The 16,760-nt window shown below is 33.4% G+C and overlaps 1 protein-coding gene across 1 annotated transcript; it reads right to left on the bottom strand.

Annotated features, from left to right (window-relative positions):
- Window positions 1–1,957: 1,957 nt before the first annotated feature.
- LOC140675180 (uncharacterized) lies at window positions 1,958–8,976 on the bottom strand. Its single transcript, XM_072909348.1, has 12 exons — window positions 8,647–8,976; window positions 7,894–7,941; window positions 7,640–7,801; window positions 7,157–7,319; window positions 6,657–6,778; window positions 5,664–5,902; window positions 4,284–4,450; window positions 4,020–4,197; window positions 3,584–3,701; window positions 3,078–3,237; window positions 2,647–2,774; window positions 1,958–2,253 (listed from the first exon to the last, which is right to left on the bottom strand). The coding sequence occupies exons 1-12, from the start codon at window positions 8,690–8,692 to the stop codon at window positions 2,168–2,170; spliced, it is 1,617 nt and encodes a 538-aa protein (XP_072765449.1). The 5' UTR covers window positions 8,693–8,976; the 3' UTR covers window positions 1,958–2,167.
- Window positions 8,977–16,760: the final 7,784 nt, after the last annotated feature.

A 16,760-nucleotide genomic window follows, 5' to 3' on the forward strand; every position in this document is an offset into this window, starting at 1 on the left:
AACGCATTTAATTAAACAACCGCGATATTTATTGCGATAAAATATTAATGACATATTATGACCATTACATGATTCCAAGATAAATAACGTATTAAACGCAACAGAGATTAAATCAGAGATAAAATTGCGGAAGTGATCGACAATGCGTGGTCTCGTTTAAATAATGATGTTGAGTCGCGCCGCACGGTATATAATTCTATAAAATAAACCATATGATTTTTGCCTACTATACAGTTATTTGGCATACAAATCTCTAAATAACGTGAAATTTTAGCGCTTATCTCAATTTCATAAAATTTAAATATTTATTTTTTTAAATAAAATTATAAAGAAAATTGTTTGCATATGAAAAACTTTTAGAAATAGCTAGTATAATTACGTAGAATTACCATTAAAACTTTTATATTTTATATAATTATATAGTTGTAAAATATTACTATTAATAATTTAAATATTAAACTCGATGATGTAGATTTTGTCATAAAATTCGAAATAGATTTCCATTTATATAATATTATACGCATAAAATATTTGAATAAACATTTGAGTAAAATATTTGAATAAATATTTGAAATATTAAAATATACATATGTACATATATAAAAAACATATCATAGAATATGTAATACATACATTATGATATCCAGTGCATAAAATTATGAATTCTGTTTTGAATTTTATCGCAAATTAGACCATCTAATACGGGCTTTACAGAAAAGTTTTCATAGTTAATACAGACGTTGCTCTTTCGAGATACTACAATTGTCTGAATTTTGGTCCTTGAGGCAGCATCCGACATTCGTATAAGCCGGAAAAGCCTTTAATCCTGAGATAGCAATGAAACATTCTTTGGGCCCGCGTTATCCCTAGAGTCCCGAAAGGGTTAAGTGACGAATAACTGTACGGCTTACGTTAATTCCGCGGTGTGGTAGAGGCCTGGCCTATATATCGCACAATTGCGCCGAAGCAGGGGAAACCGCGCACAAGTTTGGATGTTTATGCTTCGGGCAAAACCAGGAGGAGTACAGCTCTAACGGGGTAACTCTTGCCTCGCCGCCTCGCTACGGCAATAAGCGTGTGTTTATATGGTTCCCTCATGCATGTTCGGCATAGGTAAAGTTTATGGTGAATTTGCCCGTCGGCTAGTTTCGCGCGCACAACTAGCTAATTAACTATCACGTCGGATAACTTTCGATAACCCGCGATCGCGCGCAACTCGAACAGCTCTCACGTGCTACGCGTAATCAACTTGTCATCGCTTATCTGCAACGCAATGCTCACGCAACTTAACGTCCCTCCTTGCTAGATGACGAGGAATTTTGAATAATTCCATACGAATTGAAAACGCAAATTGTTTTCCAATTCAAATGCAGCTTCCTCAACCTGGCGGATGAAAGCTGAAAGCAGTTTAATCAAAAGGATGTAAAATTTGCATGTAGAAAGATGTAAAACGTAGATAAAATAGGACATAGGATTATTCTTGGTTTAATCTAGGACCTAATGTAATTATAGTATTATGTTTAACAAAAAATCTGAAGATACAAAAATCTGAAAAAAATTTCACTTAATCGCTTGTTATGCACTTTTTTTTTTTTAACAGACTGTTAAAAATTTTGTAGCCAAGAAATATAATAGCGACATTTCATTCTTACATGTAAATATAAAAAAATAGCTGTTCAAGATAATTGGTAGGCTTAAAAACACTACTCAGTGGAATGATATTTTTATCATAGAAAATAACATTACATTCGCACCTGCGTTTCTGACATCATAAGCTTTTATGAAGGAAAATTGCCATTGTGTGTCGACGATGATTTCTGTAAACAAAAAACGTTTCCATAAAAGACAAAACCGAAAATACTTGTTTTATCGTAAATTATTAATTATCGCGTTGTTAATATTGAAAAATATTGAGAAAGGATAAAAAAAGAGAAAATCAAAAGTTTTATAAAAAATTATATTGCATCCATTTCTCCTAAAAAAAGAACAAGAGGCATTTATTTAATTTATTATTAAATTTCTTGCTACATTTTCCTAAATTTTTTTTTCGATAAATTGTTTAGAAAAATATCACAATTCAATTTAGAGCCTTGTTAAGCAGCTATTTAATCTAAATTTTTTAATCCTAAGGGTGGTACATGATTTCAAAGTTTCTCTATTATCTTCTTCATATTTTCGACGTGCTAGCTTCAGCAAGTTTCTTCGACGATTCTCTCACGGGTTGCGGAAAGAATAAGGATACGCAGAAACAAACTGTGAAAAAAAGAAATATATATTAAAAGATTTCTGCATGAATATTTGTTTAAGAATCATTTTTATTTCTATCAAAAGATATTAATAATTTAATCAATTAATCTAAAATTTTAGCGATGCGTTATAGATTTTATCTAGATGAGATCATAGATGAGATTTATGAGTCTTTTAAGTCTTATGAGATTCGTTTATCTCAATAATTCGTATTACTTGATTAAGTTTTGATTAACTTAACTTTTTTTATAACACTCAATTGAACATTATATTGTAAGGTATTTTGTATTAAAAATTTGATTGAATGTACCATCGCGAAAACAGTGATTTTGTAAATTCTTTTATCCGTAAAGTGATACGATCCGTTACAAAAGGATTAAATCGTTGCGTTAATCGTACCGGAGAACAGGCATCCCAATCCCATGAAAGCGGCGATGCACTTGGTGCCCAGAAGCGCGGAGAAAATCAAATTTCCCACAATGGCTGCGATATTTCCAATAACGACGAGGATACTGGTGCTTGTGGCTCTGCAACGAAAGATTCATTTCCACCGACCGAAATTATATTTATTTCTCGTGCAGCAGCGCTATCCTCTTTTTCTCGCGTTAACGAAGGACGATGATAAAGCGACGAGAATAGAGAATTGCATCCGATAAAATCTCGAGACACAGTCACTTCCTCTCCCCCCTTCCCTTCCGCGTTCACTCATTCGCGTCTGCCACGCGGTCGCAATTAATCTCCAGGGTACAAGAGGGATACGCGAGCGAGAAGAGCGGAGAGGATACGGTCGCGCGTGTCAAAGAGGCGCGCTTATATTCGCACGGCATTACCTTAATGGGACGGGAATAACGTCGACATTCACCGCGGTAACGATATTACCCGCTATTCTTGTCGTCACGATAACCGCCGCCGCCAGCGTCAGCATGTACGGCGGAGACTGCGCCCAATTTATTCCGAAACTGCTTGCCACCGATATCAGGAAGGCCATGACTGCAACAATGGTGTTGTATCCGTTAATTTACGGATTATTTCCGCGTGGGGTATGAGTAATATGTCCCGGGACAATGCTTAACTACTTTTAGCCACATAATAGGAACACGTAAAAAATTACGATGCAACAAATATTGTGACATTTAAGAAAGAAAAAGGGGATATATTTTTTTCATTGCAACGTACACGTATTATGCAATGTTTCTATTATTTATTGCATTTGTGCTGTTAATATGAATTAGTTAATAAATAATTTCTTCACAAGTATCGCTTATAATAGAGAAAAGCGACAGGTTTTTTATTTTCTGAAGAATAAATATGTATGTATAATAGTGTAATATCTTACGCATTATAATCTGTTTTCGAAGTTTGGTGATTGTTATGAATCCGGCAAGAAATGAGAATATTACGGCCGATGACGCGATAACGGTGGAATTTTGATAAATCACAGGATTAATAGTCCACTGGAACACATTAAAACATTATAATTACTGTTAGATAAAAAAGAAAATAATTATATAGAGGAATCCCGTTAATGAAGTCTATCGTTTACGATCAATCAATGATTGTTTCAATTAACGTTAATTACAAATGTTGCGAACATTTAACAATGGCACAGAAAGGTCTTTATTTGAAAATTAAATTATCGACGCAATTGGCAATTATCAAATAGAGACATGTTTTCGCGATTAAATCTCGCTCTGTACTTCAAAATCGATATTCTAATACGTTAATTCGATCATCGATAAAGTGTCTCTTGGTTTCGTGCCAATTTCACCAACCTTGAAGCACGCGTTGTCGAAGTTCGTGCAGTTCAAGTACCGTCTGGCGGGTAGAGCCACGTGCGGGTCCAACATCTCGCACATGGTCGGTTGCCTATCCTTCGATGTCCAATTCTCCGCGTCGAAATTGTTGAGGATAATGAATAGATGCGGCACCCACAGTCTCATCGTATTAAATCTGCGCGATCGAGCAGCAAATCGCGTCGATTACTGTCGCGCTGATTATCGTCGCGTCGGAAAACGCCGCGACTTATCCAAACTTACCCGAGCATACTTCCAAATTGGAGGAAACTTACGAAGGAGAAGGCGGGCAGGTAAGCCGTCGTCGTGAATAGTAGCTTCGTGTTGTACAACGAAATGCGCATCCTCTCGAGACTCGCCTCGAGCACGGGACGCGTCAATTGCGTCTTTTGCTGAAGCAGCGCTTTTATCTGTAACGAGGAAAAGGCAACGATGAAAGGCGCCCTTTTCTCGGCTCACCGAGTGAATTATGCGTCCGATTTGTGCACTGCTATCTAAATTCAATGCCGGCAGCAGTATAAAATACGAAAGCAGACACTATACAATGTAAGAGAGATAAGGGGAGAAATATGTAATATATAATATATAACGAGCACGCAAGAACTTATCAACGTTTTTATTTTAGTGTTATTAAAATCGAAGAAGTAATTGTACAATGGTGGATTTACTATTTAAAAATGTTTATGACAAAAAGAAATACAAAGTTTAAATTTGGGGATGCAATACATATAATATGACATCCGATTCTGCCTTCGTCCGCCTAGAAAATGCGATTTGCGTCATTTTGTACTTCCGTTTTACTTTACTCTTTCACTCTTTTCCTTTTCGCTGCAGACGTGTCGTAAATAAAACGTGTCATTTGTATCTAGCAGAAGCGCTACGAAGTCGCGGAGGATATCTCACAGCCATTTATTAGAGCCCGAAACAACGAGTTTTGCTCGATAAGCCGGTAAAAAGATAATAACGTCCGAATAATGCAATATCGTCGTTGTACGAGTCAAAAATGAAAATGAATCTTAGTTGAGTGTTCTATCAAAAAAATAAAAATAACGAGTTTGGACTTATACTGTTTGATACCACTCCTTAAATTAAGATGCTAATTTTTGGAACTCAATTTTATAAATTTTCAACTGTATTAGAAATTTTTTTTTAAATTTTATAATATAAATATATACACTCTTTTATATCTTTGTAGATTAAAATTTAGACCAACTGTAATTGGCAATTATAAAATTTCAGACAGATGATATCTATATAAAATTTTATGTATCGTACATTTTAATACATATATGTATGTATCATGCAATCATGTATGTATATATCTCTCTATATTTTTTTTACATATTTCCTGTATTGAAAATAAAATTATAAATGAACACAAAAAATAAACTAGCTACACATAAAATTATAAATAAAATTCCATTTCAAATTAAATCATCTAAATTAGGCTTAAAAGTTAACTAATGAAATTGTTTTTACCACACATTTTTAAAATTATACTACGCCAAAAAGAGCTTTAGCATTTCTATTTAAGTATGTATTTACTTTGTTAAAAAATAATAAATAACAAGATTCGAAAGAGAAACTTGAAATAAAAACTAAATGGCGTGTTACTTGACTTACCGGAAATGTTTCTGAAGGTTGTCTAGTGTTCATACAGTACATTCTCTTGAGTAATTTCAAGGCTGCATTTGACCTGCCAATTGCCATGAGATATTTAGGGCTTTCCGGCAACATGGTCGCCGTCACGAAGCCGACGACGGGTGGTATTGAGCAGATTAACAGGTATATACGCCAGGAGTTGTAGTCTTGACCGAAGATATCGATATTCCAATCCAACGGCAATATTATTATGCCCAGAGCTGCAGAGTCAAACATATTTAATTGTTGAGATAGATTTGTAAGAGCAAATATATTATGGTTTTCTCTCTTTAATCTTTAATTAAATTAAATTAAACTTTTTTTTTTTTTTTTAAGAAAAGTATCGGACAAAAGTGACTTTTCGATTTTTTATGTTACTTTCTTTGCGATAAAGAGAAATCTTAATAACAGATAAAATTAGTTTCTCAGTTCAAATTAGCTGATTCATTTCTTGAAGCTTTGCAATCTCGATATCTCGGGCGTTCAACTGGAACTATTCAGTGTCAGTGTACTTCACCTTACGCTATTAGATAAAGTTCACTGGTCATTATACATAGAACGCCTGATAGTGTGATATGTAATCTAATTTCAAACTAGTTTCGTCAATATCTTGGTGACTGAAGAGCCGCATGAAATCGATCCTTTTCACACGCGAGTCAATCGTAGACTATCATAGCTACGTTTATATGAATTAAGATACTATAAAGATAATTATAATTAAAACATTATTATTATATAAAACTATACGAATATGTTATCGTATATACGTGTATATAAATGTACATAAATTTTCTATATATTTTATAATATATATATATATATATATATATTTTTTTTTTTTTTCCCCCAATTTTTCTATTCGAATTTAGCTTTTAATTTATTTTTACGCGCATTATTTATTTTCTTTTGCGAATAACGTGTTGTTGTTGATAAGTGCGATGCATTAAACGATTTATCGCGCGTTCGCGTGTTTACCTGCTGGCACGATGTTCGCTACGGCGAAGAGAAATCCCACCCATGTAGTGAACCGCGGCTTGTACCTCGCCGAATGGAATTCCGTCAGATACGTCATCACCATCGCTAACGGGCCGCCTGCACTGTAAATCATAGATGCGCGCGCGTTACACCTTATCGGGCGTAAGATTACGAGGGTAGAAGGTTGCGATAAACTTGAGAGATCGGAAAAGCATGCATTTGAACCTCTCTAGATTTTGAGGAGAAAAAAAATTCGATTATAAAAAATAGTATGCTATTATTAATAAATAAAATTAATATATTGAAAATGTTTTATTAGAATGATTAAATAATAAAATTTAAGAATATTATTTTTTTATCAATGTATATATTATATTTTAATAAAAAGTATATTAATGAATCTAAAATATTTATTTAATAAGCAAAATACAGTTGGTTCTTAAAAGATCTCTAAAATTTTTTTAGTGATTTTTTTTTTTAGAAAATTTACGTATACTCACACGATCCCACTGAGAAACTTGACTAATATAAATATATAATAAGATCGTATGCCACTGCTTACGATGTTCAAAATTGAATCAATTAATAATGCGAACATGAACAGTTTTTTCATGCTTATATAGGGCGTTATGTAGTCCCATATGAAAGCAGTCGTTGTCATAGCTACAAAAGATTAAGATACAAATCAATAGTAAATATTTAAATTATACTCTATAAAAAAGCAGAAGAAAAGATATTGATATAGGTATATATAATATCAAATTAATTGAGTTTATAATAATAGATTAATAATATACTAATATATAATGTTCGATAATATTAATGCTTGAATTTTTAAGATTTCTATAAATTTTTAACGTCTAATTGTTAGAATCTTTTAAAAGATTGCTATAATTTTATAATGATTATTAATGTGTTGTAGTATCAGATTTATACAAGTGTTATTATAATTATCTTAGCCAGTTTCATTTAAAGTTTTGTACCTATGTAAGGAAATGCGACGAGCACGCCTTTGCGAAAGAATGTGAGCTCCAAGTCGCATTCGGCTGAAGCCAAGATAAATGCGCCGGAAGTAGTATCGAAAATAGGGGTCCACGCAATTGGTATCGTTGCCAGTAACAATAAAACATTAAATACTCCATAGCCTAAAAGATAGATAGAAAGAGAGATAGACAGACTAAGTAAAGAAATAACAAAAATTATTATTATTTTGAGAACTAGACTAAAAAATATTTACCGGTTGTCGAAATGGCTTTATTGAAGTCAGCCGGTTCGTTATTGTTGTCTGAAAAACCAGTAATTTTACGAAGCGAACCCTTGTGTTTACAATGTGGATTATATAATAAATAAAATATAAAGATAGAATACAGAAATTTAGCTACAGAGATATAGTTGCGGAAAAAAACATTTTTACAGATAAAACAAAAAAAAAAACAAAAAAGAAGAATAGTATTAGCAATTTTTTTAATGTGTGTGTGTGTTCATGTGTGTGACCTATGTTATATTAAAAATAAATATTAAATAAGACGTTTGTTTATACACAATTAAATTCAATTTCTTAAATATTGTATATATGAATTTTATCTAAAATTTATACATAATATAAATTGTGATAACTAAATATTCATATTGTTTCTACGACGTAATACAATGAGCTCAGACGAAGATAAAAAGCTTTACTTAAACACAAACGATTCATATTCATGAATAGGAATAAGATATATTTGAAGACTTTCTTAACAAAACTCTAACGAACCTCACAAAGTTATTGTTTACAAACATGTTCTCCGACTAGTTTTAAAGATTTTATATACTTTTTCTTAATACACTACTCGATAATTTAGCTAAGAATCCGAAAACTAGCTTTAGAAACCAAAAATGTCCATTTGTCTTTGCGTACGCACTAAACATTACATTCACTGTATCGTAGTTATTTCGAATTAAAAAAAAGTCACAACAATCATATGTTATGCAAGAAGGTTTCTCTCACCGTTTATCGTGGCGATCTTGTCATTTTCAGGGTCACTCGCGAGCATATCCGATGCGACGAGCTGAAGAGGCGACTGCGCTCGACGTGGTGGAGTCAGTCCCACTTCTTAAGACGAAAATAGAAGCCCAAGTCGGTCGATTTAGGCAGCTATCTCATTCCTCACCAGGTGTGTATCTCGGGATAAAATCAACTACGCCGTGCCTTCCGTACGTTATTTGCTTTTAGACAGAAAAGCGGATATACTTCGTGAAAACGCGATCAGATATGCATTTTTTTATCAGTGCTACCAGCGCTGTCGGGAAACGATTCTACGCCTGCGGTCGAACTGTAAAACACGATTGTGTTCTGGCGAGCTTCTTGCTTGCGCAATCTGCCAATAAAAACAGGTCAAACGATCCAATTGTTACAAATGTCTCTCAGCTGTTTCTCATTAGCGGAGTCGAGTTTCTTTGGAGCCACATTATCTTTACGCATATGATATTTGTTTTGTTGCACCTGTTAGAAGCCGTTGTCAGTAACTCCTAGAAAAATCATATGCATACTAAAAATGTCTCATACGTATTACAATTAGAAAAGATAAGAGATCATTTCTTCTTTATTCGCGATTTCTAATTACTTTATATTAATTTCGAATATAATTATGCAGAGTTTAAATATGATGAGAAGGGATAAAAAAATGCACATCTGCTTGAAACTATTGAAACTATTATTGAACATATAACTTTATTTTCATAAACTTCAGAAAAAAATCTCTTGATAAGATAGTACAAGTTTTGACGGACTGATGTAATATGCTTTAATATAATAATAATAGCACACCTTATGTTACCAGAATCGCGTCGCGAGAAGAATAATTGTTCGACAACGTCTAGACATAACGTGCTACTCTTACTTTTGATTTGTCACATGGAAAAGTAAACTTCAAACAGCGCGTTTCTTATCGCAATTAGCATATCTCATGTTATACAATCATTGTATAAATACACTTACAACCGCTACTATGAATTGACGTGCGCGTGACGTTCTCGTGTTCTCGTTTATGATCAATTGTTTTTTAATTGTTTTTAATATATTGAAACACGAATAGCGTGAGTACGAAGAAAATAGCCTTGATTGTTACGCGTATTCATTCATGCGTGAAATTCGCAGATTATAGGTCGCAAAGAAATTGATAAATCTCACAGATTTGTATGTGTGTATATAGGTGTATGCGAGCTAGACTTACTATTATTTTGAACAATATTAATATTTATCACTGTATTTCTTAACACATTTAAATTTCTCTCATAATAGGTAAAAAAAATAATAATAGAGAAAATAGAATAATTAGTATAAAAGTAAAGTATTGAGATTCAATAAAATTAAAAACTTTTATTTATATTCTTCACTACATATCTCAAATTAAGACAAATTTATCATGTAGAATGCTCTTTAAAACAGTGCATATTGCTTTATGAGACACAATAGGAAGACAATTCGGTGTTATTAATTTAGAAAAAAAGTAGCTCGTGGAAAAAACGGAGCTTTTTTCTCTGTTCTCCTTTTTTTCCATCGCAAAAGCCGTCACCGTTATTTCCGGTCGCGAGCCATGCAGAGACGTACGCTTTACGTCGGCAGAAACGGAAATGGATATTTGATCCGGCGATGTTGCGCTGGCCTTTGGTCGCCGACTAGTTCTCTCAGTTATGTCCGACTCAGTTGACAGGAACACGAGAGTGCTGCATCGGGTTCAAACTGCACCGTATTCAGTGTGTAATCCTCACCCTGATTCTCGACTGGTGATTTTCGTTTACCGGCAAGAGAACTATATATATACAAATTGCTGACACGTGAGAAAAGCCCTTATAAGGCGATCTCTACCTCTCTCAATACTATCACGTTTTACACGTTAAATTCTGCTTTGTTTTTGCAAACACGTTTAGAGAAAAGAGCGGTTAATTATTTTATTTATAATTTATTAAATTATATATTTGAGTTTTTGTTTTCTCAAGCTCTTTATATAGAACATTTCGTATATTAATATATGTATAATACATTAATTAAATATTTAATAGTAATATTTAATAGTCTCAAATTTCTGAAAAAATAAATTTTATATATATTAAATTATACGTAATATTCTTAAAGATATCTTTTTATTCTTGGAATATTAAAATAAATAAATAAATAATTAATTAAAGATAATTGATTTTCTACAGAAATTACTATAATTTTAAACGTTCTTAGTGGAATGCAGTATTTTTACTGCAAAAAGACGTTTGTTATATTCGACAAATGTCCATTAAAAATAGAGACATAAATGATTTCGATAACAAACGCCGCACGCTGAGTTCTGGTAGCTGATAAAATATTGTGGTCTTTCGATGACGCGGTTAATATGTCGCAAAAACCGCATCAGCAGGTTTCGGATACATCGCTCATGTGCATTTAATATTATTCGGTTTCGGAAATCACCGCATATGCAGATGATTGGAAACCAGACACTTGCATCGCTTGCGATATTAATAACGATAGTAGGTGGCAGGCAATAGTTATTTTTTCTTGTTCGTGGAAGATTATCGAGAAAGAATATTATACTTTCTCACTTTTAACCTTAATACGCGACGTGAAGAAGCTGTTATCCTAAAAGGTGTTCTGGCTAGAATAATTTTATAGATATATATTCTTGAAACATCTCTTACTATACATTAGAGCATTTATTTAATAGCAGGAGAAAAACCGTAAAATGATATAACAAATTTTAATGGTATAACAAATTGTATGATATTATAGATAAATATTAATCGTTGTGTGATATCGGCAATCCGTCGAAACAAAGCATGCTTATTGTTAGCCACTGTATTATAATTTCATTTACATACATTGATCGTTTGGAGCATTTGAATCATTAATTTCGAATTTAGTAATTTTTATCCAATAAATTATGTTAAAACTAAAATTATAGAGAATTAAATTTAGATGATATTATTGATGTAAAACCAGATATGTTTGTTTCCATTAATCGCTTGATTTAACTACTACTGTGAGATTTGATTCTCATTTTTCAGATTTTTTCAAATTTCTTTTTCATATTTGTATCCCTCATATATATTTATTATTGCAAATATATTCCATCGATAAAAATTTCATTGATATTGTTTTTATCAAACACAATAATCTAATCGTAAATATTTGAAACTAAAGGAAACAGAATAATTCCGAAGCAGAAAGCGAGGCGACGTGAAGTAACATAAATTATCTCGGCATTGAAATTCGACGCTAATTCGGGCAATTTTGAAGTCAAGTGCAGTTTAGCAGACAAGTGTTACCACACTTATTGTTTTCATCGCGGGGCCAACGACGTAAACAGTGCCGACTTGTAACTAGTCAGATACTTTTCCTGTAAACCATCTAAAGCCGAGCAAACAGCCGTCGCCACACCACCCACACGTCAATCCCACCTCACTCTTCGTCCCTTTTGCCCAACCCTATGCCACCCTTCGTACGCTCGCTCGTTTGATGGGGCAACTCACTTAATGAGTTTCTCGGGGTATTCGATGCGGAATGCGGGCTCTATTCAAACTTGTTCGACTTTCGTAACGCCCCACTCTCGGATTTCTTGCAATGACGCGATACTGCACTAGAGAGAGAGAGGAGGGGGGGGAGGGGTATGTTATTTCTCTAGCATCTACTTAGCTCTTTTGACTTCGTGACATATCGGATTCAGTTAACTTTACAGTACACGCGATGTTCTAATGTCTTGGGCGCGCGTTTTAATGCACAAGAAATTATGTAAGTTTAAAAGCAAACAATATACAGCATAATAATTAATAATTATTGTGAGGTTTAAATAAGTTATTCAAAGTGAAAAATATTTAAGTTCTGTCTAATCCTGAGAAATATTTTTTAAATAACAAAAGAGATTTGATGATTAAAAAGAAAAAAAGAAAAAGATTTTTATTTAAGCTTGAAAATCGAAAAATGATTTTTATTTTTATTCTTGCCAATGAGCTGTCTCTTCTTAAATCGTCAAGTTGGCGGACCCGAGCTTTTGGATCCCGTGATCCCCTGTTTGCGAGCGAATTTACGCCGATCCTCTTCTGCATTCGTGTTGAAGACGGAAGGAAAGAAAAGAAAAGGAAACGGAAAGTTTGCTCGCGCGCTCGAGATCTGGCGAATAGAATGGGACTCGGGAAATCCGTCGCGCCGGAAACTTATTTCCGAATGGATTATACGAGAACACAATGTCCTTTTTGATGGTATTGCACGCGCGCGAGTAGAATCTATATAATATTGAAGCAATCCATTTTTTCTTCTAGCAATGAGATAATACGATTACTAGGATCATATTGAATCAGTCGTAGAATTTTTCAACGATTTCCCAAGAGATTTACGGTTCACACATTATGTGATGCACGCGAGAGAAAGAGATGCAGAGAATTTGATATTACATTAATATCTACATGTAACCTTGATAGACGGGATTTTCTGTTTTTCTGTTATAATGACGTCGTCTATATATATGTTTAAATAATGAATTTTTTAATTATGCAAGATGGATAATTGCCGACTGATAATACCCTGTAAATAATTGTAAATAAATAATTCTGTAGAATAAATGTAATGAAAGAAATCGGAGTGTGCCAAGTTAAAAAGTAGTTATAGTCAAGATATGTTTGATTATATACTCGCTACTGTGTGTGTTTCTTCATAAAATGAAATTTTATTTTCTCAAGAATGTCAACAATATTTAATTGAGTTACTTTGAAAAAGAATTATTATTTATAAAAAAAACAATTATTGCTTTATTATATTAAATTAATATCAGGTCGTATTTTACTTAAATGGTTATTTTTTCGACATAAAGGCACTTGATTCACCTCGTATAATAATATGCACCCTCACGCTTGCTGGACGCGGTCTTCCGCTTAATCCATCAATTCCGCTAAATGACGGTCTTTGGTACACGAGAGGGCACAACGGATGCCGTCCAATATCCGCGTGCGTTGCGTGAGGTCCCTCTCGATCCTTGCGGCATGTGCGCTAACCGACGACTTAATGGAGCCTCGACCATACGGCGTCGCCATGTGCTGTCTGTAATTTCTATATGCCCGCATACATCGACGTTGCATTATTATTATTACGCACACAGTGGCACAACCAGTGTCTATAATTGTAGGGTGATTAGTGATTAGCGAATGTAGAAAGCAAGAATATGAAAATAAAAGAATGACTTTATTTGTTAATGAGTGAAATGCGATTAAAAAATGAAGATATTTCAAACATAGAGACTTCAATGTAATTTTAGTATTAAGTTGTTGAGATATTTAAAAATTAAAAATGACTGTTATACGCAAAACACAGATAAGGCCGATTTATCAATTGCTTAATAATTTCTTTGTCAACATTTCGCGACGAGAGATATCGCAGTTTTGCCGCAAACGTAAAGCATAAGCCACAAGCGCGTGAAAAAGGTATGACGCGACGATGAAAAAGTCAGAGGCCCGTGGGCTTCCTGACTGCGCGCGCTCGTAAAACGCTGAAACGTTCGAAAGAGGCCACGTACGTGCTCTTGAGAAAACGACGATATACCTCCTTTACCTTCTCGTAATCGTCCACGAAATTCGTAGGCGCTCGCGTATGTTCCAGTTACTCGGTACTCTCGGAGAGTACTCCAAGGTGACAGTGCGAAAATACGAAGTAACGCCTTTATAAGAAGTCGTGTATTACAGTTATTATTGCAGAAGTTTATCACTGTTTTTCACAATGGCGATATTATATTTACCACGATGTATACACATAATATTTATTTGCAATTATAAATAGTACAGACACGTATAATTTTATCATTCTTTTTTTCATAAGTTTGAAAAAGATACAAATTATTCGAAAGCGAAAAGTGTTGAACCACGTGTGTGTTAAAATTAAATGAAGAAAAATTTTTTTAATTTCTCCTATAACTTTTATAATACTTAAAAAAGTAATATTTTATCTCTTATTTAATGTTTCATCTTATTTAGCACTTATTAATTATCACTTTACTTGATAAGAATTCGAAAATTATTTCTGTAAATTGCCCATCTTTTAATATCTAAAATATAGACCTTTTAAGTAATATCTGAAATTGAAAGTATCGCCAAAAATTATTTGAAAACAATGTGTCACGCATGACGCGCAGAAATTTACTGAGAATAATGGTTAAGGCGATTAAGATATAAAGGCATGAAGAGGAGGATTAAGGTATAAAGGAACGGTATATCCGATTACTCGCGCTCTGTCGTTGACTGTTATCTCAAGTTGAGCCACGGAAAATTCGATTCCGCTCGCGGGCGGGTTCATGAGGCTAACGAACCGGCAGACATCGAATTATGGCAAGGAGGAAAAGAAAAAACATAGAAAAGATCTTCGGCAGGATCTACGGATGAAATTGGTTTACGCCAGTGGTAAATGTATTTCATCGCCACCCACTGTTACCGAGCGTGACTATATTCAGCGATAAATATAGTTATGGAACATCTTGGACTATTTTATGGAGACATATAGTACAGCATGTTTATTTTCATAGATACAATAGGTTCTTTTATGACTCTTGAACGATTTTTTTTCAGGTTTATTTCTTGCTTAAGATCTTACCTTAGTTCTTTGGTAAAAAAAAACTATTAAAATTGAAACTATCTCTTTTTGCTTGACGGAAATTTTAAATTCTCATAGCTATATAATGTCAAAATAAAATCTAACAAATTAAATTAAGTAAATGAATTGTTAAAAAAACTTTAACTTTAGATTTTAATACAACAAAAGAGAAAGAGAAAAAAATATTTAAGTAATTTCAAAGATAAAAAAAAGAAAGAAATTTCTCGTTACATTTTCAGTGAAGTAAACTGTAATCTTAATTTAAAATTCATTTTCCAAGGATGTTTAGTTTCAAAAATTGAAAAAAAACTTCAAAAGGTTTCCATTAAATTTTCACTCAAAATTGCGTTCAGGTCGATCATTTATAGCAATAGCAACGCGGTAGAATACAAACACGACAATGTCGTTTCACAATTTTGCTTATCCTCCCTGTCGAGCTATCCGGATTAGTGGTGAAGCGCCTTAATTGTCCGACGTTACTGACGGACGAATGTGGCGTAAAACCTTCTTATTGGAACACGAAACGAGAAGAAAAGCAGAGGGAGAGGGAAAAGCAATCAGCGAAAATTTGGCGAGCGGAATTTTCGCTTTTTGGGATTCCGGCCTGGCCGTGACTATCCACGAGATTCTCCCAAGATAATTGTTCGGTATACAACGCGTCCCGCCTCGTAACCACTTCACGTGTTAAAATCGGTTGCGTGCGAAATAATAAATTCCTCGCGCTAATTGCGACAGTGAAGTACCTTTAAATCATGTATACAACTAGAATATCGTTTATTTCAAAAATCTCTCTATTTCATTGTACAATATTTTATTGAGCTTTCTCTTCTTTTTACTTAAATATAATTGTCTATTTTTTTTATACTATATTTATACTGGTTAGGTTTTATATTAAAATTATATAAATTTAAAACAATGTTTTAAAATTAATCGAAAAATAATACGAGAAAGTTATTATAGAGATATAATAATCGATAATAATATAAGGTTAATATTTTTATTGTTATTGTCTTAGCATGACACAGCTTGATGCTCTAATCGTAATTTAATCAGTATATTTTATATAGAGTGTATACTTTATAAATTAATTTTATATATTTCATGTATATTTGTAAAAAAGATTTTTTTATGAATCTATATGAAGAATTACACAACTTTCGAGATATGGCAGATTCATTATTCTTAGTATTAATAAAATTTGGCGAACAGTTGGTTAATAGTTGTAATACACGTCAGGTGCGTGTAACATTGCGTCGGCAAATCCGCAGACTCTATTGATGTAAGCAAATATTGGAAACACGTCAGCTTTGGTGCTAACATCAAAAGCTAATGATACAAAGACAAACTAGTGTTGCACGCTAATCCGCGCTTCCGTTTCCCTTCGCGATCCCCAAACCAGATCTCGCGGTAATTCACACAAACTATAAGCATCTCCACAGGTTGCTATCTGAATTTCGGTTCCCCCTTTGATTGTAACATAATTTCGGATAATACATTTACGA

This window comes from Anoplolepis gracilipes, chromosome 17, assembly GCF_047496725.1.
Source record: "Anoplolepis gracilipes chromosome 17, ASM4749672v1, whole genome shotgun sequence".
NCBI lineage: Eukaryota > Metazoa > Arthropoda > Insecta > Hymenoptera > Formicidae > Anoplolepis > Anoplolepis gracilipes.